Consider the following 18,116-nt stretch of genomic DNA (forward strand, 5'->3'; position numbering starts at 1 on the left):
ACTAGTCGAGTTTGCTGAAATTGTTCCGCTTTCCATATGAAAATCGGTTTTTATTCAATATAATTTTATGTTTTGATTTTTTCGCAATACTTTGTTCTGGGCACTTTTAGAGCAGCCAAAAACTCACAATTTTGTCGAAGACGCCAAGTTTGTATCTAATCGATTTTCAAAGTTACAACTGCATTTCCATGAAAAAAAATCGTATTTTCAAAATTCAGTAAAAAGTTTTAAACAAAAAAGGTACCTGCAGTTTTTTCACCATAAATAGAACAGAGTACGATCTTTCCAATGCAACCGAGAGATTAAAAATCCATTTGCTCCTTTTTGAGATATGACATTTTTAAAAAAAGTTATTTTTGGAAGAAAAATGCCAATATCTTTTTTACTATGAGAGTTGGAACTTTGAGCTCTTTGGGAAAAATATGTGTTGTTGATAGTTCTAAAAGTGCTCGGAACAAAGTATTTACGAGAAACGAACGAATTAAAAGTTATTTCTGGAAAACTGAAATTCATGGATCACCCTAACATGAATCTTTTAAAAAAATATATGTTAGGAACCATAAGAGATAGAATAATGGTTTCTTCGGCAAACTTGCTCCAAATAAGTTCTTTTACAACTTTGTAGGACATTTTGTGAACGTACATAAAACTATTGAAAAGCAGATGTTTGGATCAGCGAAACTAGAGGGACCACCCTAATTTCACAATAATGAGAAAAAAGGTCGAAAAATCAAAAGAAAGTTTCCCAAAGACACCATGTATCTAAAGCTTAAGGTTTAGGCACAAACATTTTTGTCTTCGTATACACGGCTCTGGACCCATTGTGCAATGTTGAACAGTAAGCACGAAATACCATCACCTTGCCGTAACCCTCTGCGAGATTCGAAGGGACTCGAGAGTGTCCCTGATACTCGAACTACGCACATCACTCGATCCATCGTCGCCTTGATCAATCGTATCAGTTCATCCGGGAATCCGTATTCGTGCATAATCTGCCATAGCTGTTCTCAATCGATTGTATCATACGCCGACTTGAAATCGATGAACAAGTGATGTGTGGGCACGTTGTATTCGCGGCATTTCTGCAACACCTGGCGGATGGCGAACATTTGGTCCGTTGTAGCGCATTCACCCATAAATCCAGCCTGATATTGCCCCACGAACTCTCCTGCAATCGGTGATAGACGGCGGCATAAAATTTGAGAGAGTATCTTGTAGGCAGCGCTCAGTAGTGTGATCGTGCGGTAGTTCCCGCAATCCAACTTGTCGCCGTTTTTGTAGATGGGACACAACCTTCCATCCATTCCTCCGGTAATACTTCCTCCTCCCAAATCTTGGCAATGACCCAGTGTAGTGCTCTCACCAGTGTTTCTCTACCATATTTTAGTAACTCGCTTAATAGTGGATCTGCTCCAGCGGCTTTGTTGTTTTTCAACCGGCCAACCTCCTCTTCAATCTCTTGGAGGTCAGGGGCCGGAAGTCTTTCGTCCTGTGCACATACTTCTAGATCTGTTACCACGCCACCTTCGGTACTTGCAAGGTCGCCATTGAGGTGCTTATCGTAATACTGCCGCCACCTCTCGACCCCCTCACGCTTGCTCGTTAGAATATTCCCGTGATCATCTCGGCACATGTCGGCTTGTGGCACAAAGCCTTTGCGCGAGCGGTTCAGCTTCTCGTAGAACTTTCGTATGTCCCTAGCGCGGTATAGCTCTTCCATAGCTTCGCGATCTCGTTTTTCCTGCTGGAGCTTCTTCATCCGGAAGACTGAGTTCTGCCTGTTCCATGCCCGTCTGTAACGTGCCTCATTCGCTCTCGTACGGTGTTGCAGCATTCTCGCCCATGCTGCATTCTTCTTGTTTTTCAACTGTTCACATTCGCCGTCGTACCAGTCGTTTTCGGAGTCGCGAAGCCTAGTGCTGTATCCGAGGTACTACCTATGGCGGATCGGATGTCCCTCCAGCCATCTTCAAGTCGCCTAGAGCTGCGCCAAGCTGCTCTTCCGTTGGTAGGGCCCCTACTAACTGCTGCGCGATGTCTTGAGCTCGATGTTGAGTCGCGGCGTTCGACTTCGACGCGTGGTGATAACTGTCGAAATTTTTGAGCGCATGCATACAGTGACTAAGTAGTGATCCAAATCTATATTCGCACTGCGGTATGTGCGGACATTGGTTATATCTGAGAAGAATTTACCGTCGATTAGAACGTGGTCGATTTGGTTTTCTGTTTGATGGTCGGGTGATCTCCAGGTGGCTTTGTGGATATCTTTGTGGGGGAAGAAGGTGCTTTGGACTACCATACCACGGGAGGCTGCAAAGTATACGCATCGCTGGCCGTTATCATTCGATACGGCATGCAGGCTGTTTTGCCCGATTCCACAGCGCAACATTTTTTTTTTGTCTCAAGAGCAAACTTATGTGCCTCCGAAGGGTTTAGGGCCGCTGAATCCGAATCCGGGCTCAGATTTGCTGCAACACGTCACAATTTTGAGCTATACCTCAATTTATAGGGCAAAATATGCGATTTTGGGCTTTTTTGACTGCAAGCCATTAAGGACAAACGTCTTGAAATCCCGCTTCAACATTGCATCGAAACTTCAGACGCACAAATCTCAAGAAGCAAGCTTCAAACAACAATGTATTTCATTATTCTGTTCTTGCTCACTTGTAATTAGCTTAAAATAAAAAAGCCCGCCAAAGTCGGCCATGGTGACGGCCATTTTGGGATTCTAATAAGTCTGTCCTTAAGCAAGGAAATATTATTTTTAAGCAATCAAAAGGTTAATTGGTCAATTAACATCTAAATTAACGACTCATGCAAAATATTTCGTTTTACCTAATCAAATTTGATAGATTTAAGCATTTTCTGTTAGTAAGAAAACTTGCATGCAACTTTTGGAGGGTGACTTGTATGGGAAATGTCGTACCAAACATAAGTCGCTTAAAACTATCAAATTCGATTTGGTAGAACGAAATATTTTGCATAATTCGTTCATTTATATGCTAATTGACAAATTAACCTTTTGATTGCATAAAAAATATTTCCTTGCTTAATGGCTTGCAGTCAAAAAAGCACAAAATCGCATATTTCGCGTATATAAATTGAGGTATAGCTCAAAATTGTGACGTGTTAGAGCAAATCTGAGCCCGGATTCGAATTCAGCGGCCCAAAATCCTTCGGAGACACTTAAGTTTGCTCTTGAGACAGACAAAAGTTAATTTTTGTTACGCTGTGTTATCGGTCTGTACATTTCCTTCCTTCCTACCTGCGCGTTCATGTCGCCGACAACGATTTTCACGTCACGCGGCGAGCAACCATCGTATGTTGCGCGTAGAACGCTTCTTTCTCGTCATCAGGTTTCCCTTCATGTGGGCAGTGGACGTTTATGATGCTGTAGTTGAAGAAACGGCCCTCAACTCTTAACATGCACATCCTTGCGTTGATCGGCTGCCACCCGATCACACGTTGTCGCATCTTGCCCAACACTATAAATCCTGTTCCCAGTTCATTGGTGGTGCCACAGCTTTGGTAGAAGGTAGCCGCTCGATGCCCGCTGTTCCACACTTTCTGTCCGGTCCAACAAAGTTCCTGCAACGCCACGATGTCGAAGTTGCGGGAATGTAGTTCGTCGTAAATTATCCTGTCACATCCTGTGAAACCTAGTGACTTGCAATTCCATGTTCCAAGTTTCCAATCGTAGTCCTTATTTCGTCGCGTGTGTCTTTGCCGATTGCATCGAGCCGTATTTTCTCCTATGTTATTCGCAATGGGATTTTTTACGGGTGGCTTATTGGGCCTACGCCAACACTCCTATCTCGCCGGAGGGCCATCGTGCCAGTTCTGTTTAACGTCCCAACCAACACTAGGACGACCACGCTGATGGGGCTACCACCTTGGATCTAGCTGGGCGTGGTGCAGCGTTTCTTACTCAGCCGCTGGATGCCAGAACAGACGCTGTTTGAGCCGCACCTCCTTGGTGAACAGACACTCGGATCGTACCTCCTCAATCTAGCTGAAGTCAGAAGGACAACAGTGCCCAGGCTTCACTACCAGTTTAGTACACAACTCTTAGATGGCGGTCTTTGTCATCGCTTGACCCGTGGAAGCATGCGGTAGGAACTTGTGAGGACTAGAGCTATGTTGGACGCTCTCCTTATCGACTCACCGTTTTGCAACCCTTTAGAAAGAGAGTTCAAAATAATCAGAGGCTCGTCATTCAATTGTTCAATTCTAGAACACCTTACCCTGCATTGCAAGTGAACTCGCAATCAACAGGCCAAAGCTCGTAGCGATTTTGCTTCTTTGCCCCCACACAAATGGTGGCGTTTGTCGTGCGAATGCCTAAACGATTATTTGGTTTATTCGCATGCAACGGTAGTCCACGCTATAAATAACATCACATGTTGTAGGCAGGAGCACGCGGCTGGACAAAAAGTAGCCTGACTGAGGAGACCTGGTCTCTGAAATCTGAAATTGTTTTCTTCTAGCATTTTTTTTTTCAAAACTACCTACCTTCTAACAAAAAAATATGTTTCAGCTGTAAGCTCTTTAGAATTTGCCATGTAGTTTTTCTTTTAGACTGATTGATTATCTTCAATCTTTCAGAAATCTTTGGAACAATTCCAAAAAGAATCAATAACTTGAAGAAATCAGCCTAAAAGGGTGAAAATTTTCACAGTTTATAGTTTTAATAAAACTCTGGCTAAAACACTACCTACGTTGCTTTTTTAAATGTCTCTTAGTAAAAACATTTCGGTTGTTTCAGCATATAGAACAACACTCCAGGATTACACACACATTATGGGAACCAGAATCTCAAATTCTATTCTAAAGTTTGTACTTACTCTGGAATCTAGTACATTTTATAACAAGATGTGCTATATTATTATAAATAGAATCATGGGATAGAATGTTCCAACGCCGTACGAGAGCGAATGAGGCACGTTATAGACAGGCGTGGAACAGGCAGAACTCAGTCTTTCGAAAGAGGAAGCGCCAGCAGGAAGAACGAGATCGCGAAGCGATGGAAGAGCTGTTTCGCGCTAAGGACACACGAAAGTTCTACGAGAAGCTGAACCGCTCGCGCAGAGGCTCTGTGCCACATGCCCACATGTGCCGAGATAATCATGAAAATATTCCCACGAGTGAGCGTGCGGTGGTCGAGAGGTGGCGGCAGCATTACGATGAGCACCTCAATGGCGACGTTGCAAGCACCGAAGGTGGCGTGGTAACAGATCTAGGAGTACGTACGCAGGACGAAAGCCTTCCGGACCCTGACCTCCAAGAGATTGAAGAGGAGATTGACCGGTTGAAAAAACAACAAAGCCGCTGGAGCACATCAACTATGAAGTGAGCTTCTAAAATGCGGTGGAAAAGCACTAGTGAGAGCACTACACTGGGTCATTACCAAGATTTGGGAGGAGGAAGTATCCCGAGCAGAGGAGAATAGCAAATTGATAGCAACAGAATCACATAGTCTATTTTTATTTCATAATTTGTTATAGTTAACTTATCAAAATATATCTTTTTAATAACATGTTTTGTTGGGCAATCTTATTTTGTTATATTCAAGTTTTTGGGATACATTCGCAAGATAACATTTCACTAATATATTTTGTTGTAGAGCATGTTTAGTTATTATTCTGCTATAGAGAATGTACAAATATGTGATGAAGAATAACACAACAATAACAAGTCCACAAATATCCTGTTATTATGTTGTAATTGATCTAACAAAACATGTTATTGAATTATTCTTCTAGGAACATTTTTTTTTGTTATGGTATTTGTTATTTTGCCGCTTATGACAGACAAGTTTATAACATAATATGTTTTGCTAATAACATAAAAATTACTGATTTCAATATACAGTTATTAGGCCAAAATAACATATTTTATTATGCTGTTAATATTTTCTTCTGCGCGGGATTACCGGAGGAGTGGATGGAAGGTATCGTGTGTCCCATCTACAAAAAGGGCGACAAATTGGATTGCGGGAACTATCGCGCGATCACACTAATGAGCGCTGTCTACGAGGTACTCTCTCAAATTTTTTGCCGCCGTCTATTGCCGATTGCAGGAGACTTCGTGGGGCAATATCAGGCTGGATTCATGGGTTAACACGCTACAACGGACCAGATGTTTGCCATCCGCCAGGTATTGCAGAAATGCCGAGAGCACAACGTTCCCACACATCACTTCAACGATTTCAAATCGGCGCATGGTACAATCGATCGAGAACAGCTATGGCAGATTATGCACGAATACAGACTCCCGGATAAACTGATATGATTGATCAAGGCGACGATAGATCGAGTGATGTGCGTAGTTCAAGTATCAGAGACACTATCGAGTCCCTTCGAATATCGCAGAGGGTTACGGCAAGGTGATTGTCTTTCGTGCTTGTTGTTTAACATTGCTTTAGAGGGTGTAATTAGGAGAGCGGGGATAAACACAAGTTGAACGATTTTCACGAAATCCGTTCAACTGCTTGGTTTCGCTGATGATATTGATATTATAGCTCGTAAATGGCGGAAACGTACATCCGACTAAAGAGTGAAGCCAGGCGAATCGGATTGGTCATTAATGTGTCGAAGACAAAGTACATGATGACAAACGGCTCCACGGAGGAATCACCGCGCCCGCCACCCCGAATTTCTATCGACGGTGATGAAATCGAGGCGGTTGAAGAATTCGTGTACTTGGGCTCACTGGTGACCGCCGACAAAGACACCAGCAGAGAAATTTAGAGGCGCATTGTGGCAGGAAATCGTGCTTACTTTGGACTCCGCAGAACTCTACGATAGAATAAAGTTCGCCGTAACACGAAGTTTACTATCCACAAAACCACGGCTGTTCGGGCTCTAAAGATGTTGATCATCAATATTAATTTCTATTCCCGATCAGCCTAGATAGCCGTGTAGTGGCGGTAGCAGTTCCCTCAACTGGCTAAGAATATCACTACGGATTGCCTAATCCGGTGGTAAAAGTCCACCAAACAAGCGACCCCTAATTCATGGTGTTAAGCGTACCGTGCTTAGAAATGAATGGTTAGGGGGGTCCAATAAACGAAAGATTCTTGGGGTTCTGACATAAAATAGTAAACTATTTTATGATGAGCAACAAGATTCTCCCAGAACCGCTGTCTTAGTACGCAAAACGTTAAAATGCTATCCTATTAGAGTAATGCGGGGCAAAAGTTCGCACGGGGCAAAAGTTCGCAGTGGGTCTTTTTCTGAGCACAAGTCAAGAACCCAAACAAATCTGTATGGGTTTAACACATAATCAGGTCAGTTACTCGTCAATAAAAATTGGATTGATTTCGTTATGGTTTGGCAGAGTTATGCAAAAAAATGTGTTTCGAGGTGTTTTGATAGAATTTTTTGACCTTTTGGAATAAGAATTTGTAGTAACAAGAAGAAGAAAAATCTCATAACCTCTTGACGTCGGAGAATCGTTATTCCATAGTAGTTCGAGAGGTGCACTCGAATAAACAATAAACTACTAGTGCTTCTTACGGAAAGGGACATTGTTAAAACCTCTACTGTACTGTATTTCCTCAGACTGGAGTGAGAATCAAAGTCACGCTACGTTGATATCAATACATACGCCTAAATGGCTGGCGCTGCTAACCGCACGGCCACGTAACAAATACTTCATTACTCACTCACTCACTAATTCACTTACTAATGCACTCACTCCTACGGAACAGATCTCACATACTCATAAACCAACAAACTCACTAACTCACTATGTCACTCACTAACTCATTTACTTACTATCACACACACTCACCAATTTAACAATTCTCTTACCAACACATTAAAATTGACGGGACAACTCCCTGTAAGCTGTAACTTTCCTTATTCGTAACTGACTCACTCACCAACTCACTTAATCTTGGAGCACCTCACATTCATCCTCTCATCAATTCACTAATCAACTTCTTATTCACCAACGCACTCACCTACTTACCCGAAAGGAAAGTGTTAAAATGTGATGTCACTCTTATATTGTCTTTCGGCTCCGTTTTGCCTCGAGACATTTGAGCCTTATGCATAAGAGTCCTATAATGTTATAAGAGAAGCTAACACTGTTTTTTATTAAATAATAGAACAAAAAAAGTAAAGAACAGATCACATCGAACGTGAAAAGAGGCGACTAATTATCGTGGGACTGATATGCGTAGAAATTTCCCCAACAGGACCATATTTCTGGGCATAACAGTCCCACTAATCATTTTTTTCGATAAATACACTGTATTTTTAAAAATATTTGATTGGAAATACTTCAGGCATGAAAATTTTAGCGATTTCTAACGTTACTATGAAAACTTAAATCCGATTTGTTGCACCATTTAGTCAAAAAACATGAAAAACCTGTTTGAAACTTCAATCGCGATTTTCTCAGTTTCAAGTTTTTCAACATGGGACAACTATGCGTAGAACGGCAGTACAGTGGGGCAAAAGTTCGCAGTAGCTGTGGGGCAAAAGTTCGCACTAGATTTCTGAATCTAGTACATCAATAGATTTACAGAATCTTTGAAGCAATGAAGATTTCGTATAGAAACTACTATATATGTAATATGTGTAGTATGCACCCTGAAATCGTTCCGGCAGAGGGTTTGAACTTAGTTTTGTGAGAAGTTCCATTGTAAGACAAACATCATGTTAACCCATTTAAATCAAGAAATGGAAAATGGCCAAAAAACATTTTTAAACATTTTCTTCGTCATCCTCGTCGTGTCTTTTCGTATGTTTCTGAAGTTATTATGTTCATCTACTCTACCGGGGTCTTTCATAGCTTAGTTTGTAAATTGACAGCTATAACTCATCACCATACTGACGGGGATAAGATTCGATTACGGTCCTGTTCAACAGTTTTGCAGCATATTTGTTTTTTTCATGTATTTTGTGCAACATGTATCTCTATGATTACCCCACAATGTATTTTGGCAACTTTCAGTAACGCTGGAAAGGACAGCTCTTAGTTAATAGTTGTGGAAGTCTTCATTAAACACATTCTATACAAAAGCTGAACACCAGGTCGTATTCCAGTTGGGCCGTAATTCTAAAAACAGAAGGAAACAGATTTCATGGCTAGATTGAAAAGACGAACATGAATTAACATGCAATAAAAGAACATCACACAAATAAACTACCCTGTACAAGGTGCGAACTTTGCCCCGCATAATGCGAACTTTTGCCCCCACTATGGGGCAAAAGTTCGCATTGGAGTACTTGTATTAAAAATTGTATTACTAAAACTACAAAAGTAATGCGAAAAAATCTAGTACTACATTTTTATGGCAACATGATAGGGACCCTTTTAACGAAGAAAAATGATATTGTTTTCTTTTCGTTTATTAGTAATTTTGTGAAATCTGTTAGGTGCGAACTTTTACCCCGCATTACTCTACAGAGTTTATCAGAAAGGACATTGTTGCGGTCATGGTAGAGGTACCAATCACTAGGGGTAAAACTGAGATCGCTGTGGCTTCAGCTTACTTTCCTGGCGATGTTCCTGAGGTGCCTCCTCCTGAGATCGCATCATTTGTTCATTTGTTCAATTCTGTAAAGAAAACAATAAATCGTTTATCATTGGCTGTGGCGAAAATGCGCATCACACGGTTTGGGGTGGTACGGATATTAACAGTCGAGGTGAGTCACTATTAGAGTATCTGATATTGACATTTGAAATAATGGTGATAAACCTACTTTCTCAAATGTAACCTGACAAGAGATCTTGGATCTAACACTGTGCAATGCTGCAATCTTTGACAAGATCACAAACTGGCACGCGTCAGATGAGATTTCTCTATCTGATCATAAACACATAATCTTCAATTGGAGTGGTGGAGATTATTCTAGAACCACATTTAGAAATCCCAGGAAGACAAACTGGGATCAATGTGTAGAATTGTTGAATACGCATTCATTTACAATGGGAGAAACTATTGATTCAACCCAAAAGTTAGAATCATTTTCTCAAAGGGTAAATGAAAATATCATCAATTCCTTTAACAGAAGTTGTCCCACCATACAATCGTCTTTTACTAGAGACGTGCCATGGTGGAACTTTGAACTGGATCGCCTTAGAAAATTTTCTCGTAAAATCTTCAATAGATCGAAACAAACGGGAGATTGGACTCAGTACAGGAAAGCCCTGACTGATTACAACAACGAAATACGAAAATCGAAAAGAAAATCTTGGATGCTGACATGTGAAAACATAAACAGAACTCCTGTAGTTGCAAGACTACAGCACGGTGTGTCTGGTAGAACAAATTTATTACAAAAAAATGGGCAACGCTAATTTTTACGCTACGTGAAAGTTGACGCTACCAGCTTTCATTCAAGCCCAACATCGAAATATTCCATCGGGGGAACTTTTTCATACAAAAATTGGGTATGTTTGTTAAGTAGAAATAGGGATTAATTTGGAACCGTGCATTTTGTATGGGGAAAAACAGTATTCTGAAAAAGTTGTTCGAGATCCCTCGGTGGATTTTTTTGAGGGACCCTGCAAATGAAAGCTGAAAGCCTCTATTTTTGAATAGCGAAAATTTTGACGATGCCTATTTTTTTGTTATAAACTTTTCCCATACACACGCCGTGTACAGAAAACGCTTGCAAAAGATCATTCAAATGAATTGGGAAACCTGAAGCACGACGATGGAGCTTTTACCAAAACTCCTCGTAAAACTTTGGATTTAATGATGGAAACCCATTTTCCAGGTTCGGTTCTAAGTGTGGATTCCAATGATACTATATCTCTGAAAGGTGAAGGATGTCCTAGCATAAACTCATCGGAGTCAACTAGTACAATAAACACCGCGTCAGATTTAGCTGATGAAATCTTCACGAAGGCCAGAGTGGAAAATGCAATTAGATCTCACTAATTGAGATGTTCAAGGCTAGTTTAAGATTGCATTACGTTCTGTGTGGCGCGAGTCGATCTGTCGTGCGCCACTCTATGCTGTGTGTTCTTTATATCGACTCAGCCCACACTCAACCCTGTTCCACAGCCTGTTCCACAGCTACCCAACCGAGAGCAGCATTCATTGTGTGAGCGAGCAGCCGGCAGGTAAGACGCGTCCGTTGGTATATTACGGCCAGCGCATTTTGTGATTTCCTAATGGCAGGATTGATCTTCACATTTGGCTACCGTGACAGGTTTTTCGCTCCTAGCGAAAACAAAACGAACAGGAAAACGATAATTGAACTCAGTTTTGAAGGAAATCACTCATTACGCAGGTCAATTGGAGGAGAAATCGCGGCGGGTGCAAAAATCAAGATGTCTACCAAAGTGGTTGTTGAGAAAATAGTGTTCGCGTGAGTACGGAATAGCGGAACGCCAGCGTTACGCTTGGAAAAAGTAAATTAAAAAGTGCGCGTGGGTCCGTGTGTTGGGAAAGTTAGACGTGCAGGTGTATGGGAAGAATTAAAACAGGCAAAAAACCATTTGAAAATGTTGATTCGGGGAAACGGAATAATACCACGTTTAGAGCACCGCTGACAAATTTGATTACGGGATACGAAAGCGAGTTTTGAGGACCGCTGGGACATTGTTTTTCGACCATAGAAGAAATGCGTGTTTTGAGGACCGCAAAAATGAGCGTGTTTTGAGGACCGCAGAAATTAGCGTGTTTTGAAGACCGCAGAAATAGGCGTGTTTTGAGGACCGCTGAAAATAGCGTGTTTTGAGGACCGCAGAAATTAGCGTGTTTTGAGGACCGCAGAAATAAACGTGTTTTGAGGACCGAAGAAAATAGCGTGTTTTAAGTACGGATTTGAGGAACGTTACGGCGATGACATAGTGCCGCTTCAAAGTGAGAGTGAAAGTGCGCGTCCATAGGATTTTCGTGAATTTGCTATTGTTGATATTCTTCTTTGCGGCTTCGCACACGCGCACTCCCACTCTCACGCGTAACTATAACGGCACCCTTACATTATTTAACTTAAAGAATTCCACGGAAGAGAAGCATGTTTAAGGACGCTGGAAGTTGTTGATTTAGGAAAACAAGATAAACGTATTTTTTCCAAGAATGGGCAATCAATTACGCGAAAGTTGAAACATATTTTCAAGAACTTCTAATGTTGCTACAAGTCGGAAATAGTTGATGGTACATCTTGACGTTGCACACGCCAGCGTGGTTAGAATAATATGAATACGTGAATTTAATTAGTATTGCTTTATTGTTACTCTCAGATTTTCTGGAATTCGATTGCCAAAATTAAGATGTCTACACCGGGAAAGTATGTGCGTGCTCCGTCGATTTCCTCTGACGACGACACCGATGAACTAGCTAGTGCGCAAGGTATAAGCGGGTTGTATGTACGTGCTTGCCCTGGACCCATCATCGAAGAACTACAGTCCGAAGAATCTCGTAATCTGGATGCACCGGATAACCAACTGGAACTGGCAAACAAGTTGAAGGAACTTGAAAGCGTCATCCAAGTACTGCGTAATCGTAATGATAGTCATCCAGGAAATTCGTCGACCGTTCTGGCCAGCGCACCGCGTGGATCATCTGATATTACTGCTACTGAAGGCAATATCCGTTGGGACAGCATCACCCCATTCCCCAAAAACGTACCAGCCTCCAAAATGTTTCATCGAAGACTTTGAACTAGCATCATCGCTATCGAATGTGAAAAATCCAAAACGACGTGTTGAGTTGCTCCTGTTGTCCATGGGCGAGGAGCTAAAAGGCGTCGTTCGGGCCGCCAAGCTGCGCCCAGATCCGGACAGTGACAATTGCTACGAGATCTTCAAGAACAACATTGATCGCTACTTGAAGTCCATGACTGACCCAGCTGCGGAGCATGAGAGCTTTCTAAACATGCGTCAGGAAGATGGAGAATCCGCTGTTAATTTCCATGCAAGACTGTCAAGAAAGGTGCAGCTCTGCGGCTACAGCCCCGACGACCAGGACTGCTTCGTTAGGACTCAGCTTCTAAGGGGGCTCCGTAATCAGGAACTCAAGAAAGCTGCGAGGATGTACGGTCACGACTCAAACTTCATCGTACAGTCGGCCACTCGAGCCGAGGGATTCCAGGCTGAAGTTACGCCATCGGCAACGGAATCCAGCACGTTCACAGTCAGCGCCGGCCAGTATCGTGGTTCTCAGGACCGATTCAAACGCAAAGCAGAACAGCAAGAAAAGCGGTTTGGTAATTCATCCAAGAGGTTCCGTCCGAACAGAACGGTAGCTGATGGAGCCAGAGCACATCCTCGTGTGGAAATGACTCGTCGGAACAGATGTCCAAGGTGTTTCCGTTCGTCTCATATGGGTTCTGAGTGTCCAGCGAAGTGGAGGAACTGCAATTCTTGCGGTGCGGTTGGACATTTTGCGGTGGCGTGTCGCGGTCATCGTGTGAACGTGGTCAAAGATGAGGAGGTCTCAACTCGTGCAGCCATCGAGGATTCCAAGGATCAGGTAATGGATTAGTAACCTAAAATGTTGAAGCAATGAATTCATAACATTGAAGAGAGATAATTTTGATAATAAAGATTTGATACTGCAATAATCAAATATTTCATCAATACAAACCCTTGGGCTTTCTTATTAATTGGAATCTATTACAGCAAATCAATGCCCTTTCGCTCCAAGATGTACTGATTGATTGCCGCGTCGGTTCATCTAATCCGATCAAGTTCCTGATAGATTCGGGTGCAGACGTAAACGTCCTGGGTGGAGCGGATTGGGACAACTTGGAACAGCAGCTGAGGACAGGTAAGGTTGAACTTATCCCACTGGAAAGGACCATCAATCGGAATTTGCAAGCGTACGCTTCCAACAAACCAATGGAAGTCGAACACGCTTTTACAGCTACTGTCGAAGCAGTTGGCGGTACAAAACCACCTGTTACCGCTGATTTTCTTGTGGTGAGAGCAGGCAAGCGATCCTTGCTTGGAAGGGTAACAGCCAGCGACATGGGACTTCTAAAGGTTGGAGGAACGATCAATACTTGCGAATCTGGGATATTTCTAAAAATGCCCGGAGTGAAGGTGAAGTTTAGTGTTGATGATTCAATACCCCCAGTACGCAACGCGTATTATAACATTCCTGCCGCATACCGCGAGGGCGCACGACGAAGACTTGAGGAAATGGAGGCACGGGGAATAATCGAGAAGGTAACGCAAGCTCCTCAATGGATAAGTGGCATGTCTGCCGTTCCAAAGGGGAAAGAGGACTTCCGTTTGGTGGTAAACATGCGGGCCCCGAACAAAGCCATCAAACGGGAGTACTTCAGAATGCCATCGATCGATGAAATGAGAATTAAACTACACGGTGCCAAATATTTTTCTAAGTTGGACCTCTCCAATGCGTTTTACCACATCAAGTTGAATGAGGAATCGCGAGAACTCACGACGTTCCTTTCGGAAAATGGAATGTTCCGCTTCACCCGCCTAATGTTCGGTGTCAATTGCGCACCGGAGATATTCCAGCGAGAAATGACGCGTATTCTCAAAGATGTCAAGAATAAAATAGTATTCATTGATGACATACTCCTGTTCGCCGGGACGATTGAAGAATTGAGAAAGACAGTCTCGCAAGTCTTACAAATCTTGCGGTCGAATAACCTCTCGTTAAATACCGATAAATGCGAATTTGATCGAACAAACATCAAATTTCTGGGGCATGAGCTGAATGAGAAGGGATTCAACATAGAAGAATCGAAAGTTGGTGATGTTCGGAAATTCCGGCGACCGACCACCGCCTCGGAACTAAGAAGTTTCCTTGGGTTGGCTTCATTCGTGAGCCCATACATAAACAATTTTGCGGACATTTCTAGTCCATTGTGGACGGTAGCATCATCACAAAAATGGAGCTGGGGAGAAGACCAGGAGAAAGCTTTTGAGCTTATCAAAAACCGGATTATCCACTCAACGGTTACTCTCGGATACTTTTCTGAATAAGATCGGACATACCTGTACACGGACGCCTCTCCCCGTGCGCTAGGAGCAGTATTGGTGCAACAGAATGAAGACGGGATTTATCGAATCATTAGTTTCGCTTCCAAGTCGTTGACTACTACGGAAAGGAAATATGCCCAGAACCAACCCGAGGCCTTGAGTGCCGTGTGGGCAGTGGAGCACTTCTCCTACTTTTTGTTGGGAAGGCACTTCGTTCTCCGCACGGACGCTCAAGGAATGGCCTTCATCTTCAGAAGAACACGCGAGGATTCAAAAAGGGCTCTGACTAGAGCCGATGGCTGGGCTTTGCGCCTAAGCCCGTATGATTACGACATCGAGTACATCCGGGGCCACGAAAACATCGCCGATCCCTCATCACGCCTATACGACGGGGAGGATGGGGCTTTTAACGAGGAAGTAAGTCCCTGGGAAATATGTAGCTTGAACTCCCAATCCGTCGACTTCCTAACTGAAGAAGAAATACGAGAATCAACGAAGAACGATGATACTCTTCTTTTGGTAAACCTTGAATTTGATTGTGTTATCTCGTAATTTGAATAATATATGAATTTAAACCTTTCCTAGGTGATTTCATCGTTGGACACCGGCAAGTGGTCAAAAGATCTAGCGAGATTCAAAGCTGTTGCAGAAGACTTGCGATACACGGACGGGATGCTAAGTAAAAACGGTTGTGCGGTAATACCTGAAGGTCTTCAGAAGAAGGCGCTGGAGATAGCACACGCAGGTCATCCGTTGGAAGCCAAATTCAAAAGCATTCTAAGGAGTCGCGTTTGGTGGCCGGGGATGTCCGGCGACGCTGAGAAGTGGGTCAAAGCGTGCGCCACTTGCGCTGTGAATGGAAGGCCGGAAAGGCCACCTCCCATGCAGAGATCATTTGCACCCAAAGCTGCTTGGGAGACTATTGCGCTTGATTTTAATGGGCCATACCTAAAATTTGGCAACATATCAATTCTAGTAATAATTGATCTGAGGTCCAGGTACGCAATTGCGCGCCCAGTCAAATCAACTAAATTTGAGTACACAAAAGAAGTCTTGGATTCCGTTTTCGAGAGAGAAGGGTTCCCACGAGCCATAAAATCGGACAATGGTCCACCATTCAATGGGGAGGACTATGCACGTTATTGCTCAGAACGTGGAATCCAGGTCATATTTTCCACTCCTTTCTATCCACAGCAAAATGGCTTGGTGGAAGGGTTTATGAAAATCGTAAATAAGGCAATGTGCACTGCAGTGTCAACAGGCGCAAACTACTAAAGGGAACTGCAGTCCGCAGTCCAGGCATATAATGCAGCAGACCACTCAATTACAAAGGTTCCACCCGAGGAAGCGTTATCAGGGCGCAAAATTAAGCGTGGTTTGCCGCTTCTTCACTACGGCAAATCCAATCACAACGAAGTGGAGCTGGATGTTCGAGATCGTGAAGCAAAGTTACTTTCAAAATCGCGAGAAGATGCTCGACGGGGAGCCAGAGCATGCAAAGTTAAGCCAGGCGATACTGTAATCGTCGAACGTCAAACGAGATCGAAAGGCGAAAGTAGGTTTGGCTCGAAGCGGTATGTGGTTTCTGACGAACGTAACGGCAGTCTAGTCCTCTGCGATTCCGAAGGCCAAAAGCTTAAGCGTCACGTATCACAGACGAAAAAGGTCCAGGAATGGCGACAGCAGCAATCAACAGGCGAGCAGGATCATAATCCAGAGCTTCCTCCCGATGGCGGTCGAGAACAGCGTCCAGCGCGTGAGAAAAGGACCCCCTCCTATCTCTCCGATTACATCCGGGAGCTCGAGCAGAATCCAAAGTCCTAGAAGAGGAATAGTTGGAGGTGAATAAATGATTTTTTTTCTTTAAATGTTTTATAGACCTTTTATACTTACAATAAATATGTTTGTTACTGGGCAATGTTCGGTTTTTTTTCACGTATTTTTCTTAGGTTGATTGACCATCTTGATCTTGATTATCGGGTCCTCTTGCCTTGGAATACAGTCTTGAAATGATATCAAGTGTCTGCAAAGTTGTCAAAATGAAAATCAAGGCACACTACTTTTTTTGGTTGGCAAGAAATCATGGCAAACTACTTTTTTTCATCGAGTTGGCTACTCGATGCATTAATAAGCATGTCTTTAAACACGTGGTAATAGATGGTAATGTATGCAGAATAGATTCTACAGGAAAATCATTCATTTTCTCAGGGGAGAAGGTGGATGTGTGGCGCGAGTCGATCTGTCGTGCGCCACTCTATGCTGTGTGTTCTTTATATCGACTCAGCCCACACTCAACCCTGTTCCACAGCCTGTTCCACAGCTACCCAACCGAGAGCAGCATTCATTGTGTGAGCGAGCAGCCGGCAGGTAAGACGCGTCCGTTGGTATATTACGGCCAGCGCATTGGGTGATTTCCTAATGGCAGGATTGATCTTCACACGTTCCATCAAAATGGAGACTTGTAAAAATTATCTTTATACCAAAAGAGGCAAAGCGAGACAAGACGCATCCCAAAGCATACAGGCCAATTAGTCTTTCTTCAGTTTTACTGAAGACTATGGAAAAGGTTTTGAAGGATTTTATCAATTCTTCCTACATAAAAGAGCATCCCCTATCAGACTTCCAGTTTGCTTATCAATCTGGTAAGCCAACGGTTACGGCAATTCATTTGCTAGTAACAAAGGTGGAAAAAACGTTTTCAGCAAAAGAAATATCTCTATGCGCCTTTTTAGACATAGAAGGAGCTTTTGATATTGCCTCCTATTCATCAATGATGCGTGCCATGGAGAATATAAACTTTGACCAATGAATCGTATATTGGATTTATACGGTGCTGGCAAAAAGAGAAATCTCCTCTGAGCAATGATGCAAATTATCACCTACCGAGTGCTCAAACAACTTATCAACTGTATATTCATCGCGGCGTGCGATTGAACTGTGCACTGATCAGTGATGAGCAGAGGCAAAGAGATGGCAAAACAAACATGATGTAACTCACAAACGATTTTGTACACATCTGATAGAGCCGTCACACGCTCGCCCGAACAGCCCGAATAGGTTAGTTGCCGAACGCTCGACACACACGCAGAAGCAACATTCGCATGTACCGATACCATACCAATAAAGTTTCCAGCTAACGATGCTTTGCGATAAGATATCGAAACGTATCGAAAGCGATGAAAAGAAAGGCTTGG

The 18,116-nt window shown here is 43.0% G+C and overlaps 1 protein-coding gene and 1 long non-coding RNA gene across 2 annotated transcripts; one reads left to right on the forward strand and one right to left on the reverse strand.

Annotated features, from left to right (window-relative positions):
• Positions 1 to 11,797: 11,797 nt before the first annotated feature.
• LOC134286601 (uncharacterized) lies at positions 11,798 to 16,742 on the forward strand. Its single transcript, XM_062848234.1, has 2 exons — positions 11,798 to 13,441; positions 13,591 to 16,742. Exons 1-2 carry the CDS (start codon positions 12,476 to 12,478, stop codon positions 14,923 to 14,925), a joined length of 2,301 nt encoding a protein of 766 aa, XP_062704218.1. The 5' UTR covers positions 11,798 to 12,475; the 3' UTR covers positions 14,926 to 16,742.
• Positions 16,386 to 17,307, reverse strand: LOC134286602 (uncharacterized). Its single transcript, XR_009996909.1, has 2 exons — positions 16,816 to 17,307; positions 16,386 to 16,742 (listed from the first exon to the last, which is right to left on the reverse strand). It is a non-coding gene; the product is annotated as an uncharacterized LOC134286602 (long non-coding RNA).
• Positions 17,308 to 18,116: the final 809 nt, after the last annotated feature.

This window comes from Aedes albopictus, chromosome 2, assembly GCF_035046485.1.
Source record: "Aedes albopictus strain Foshan chromosome 2, AalbF5, whole genome shotgun sequence".
NCBI lineage: Eukaryota > Metazoa > Arthropoda > Insecta > Diptera > Culicidae > Aedes > Aedes albopictus.

What these genes read in the sequence shown, in the direction of transcription:
- LOC134286601 (XM_062848234.1), top strand. Translation starts at nt 12,476, where the DNA reads ATGATAGTCATCCAGGAAATTCGTCGACCGTTCTGGCCAGCGCACCGC. An exon ending in TCGAGGATTCCAAGGATCAG is followed by an intron (nt 13,442 to 13,590) that starts GTAATGGATTAG and finishes AATCTATTACAG; the next exon opens with CAAATCAATGCCCTTTCGCT.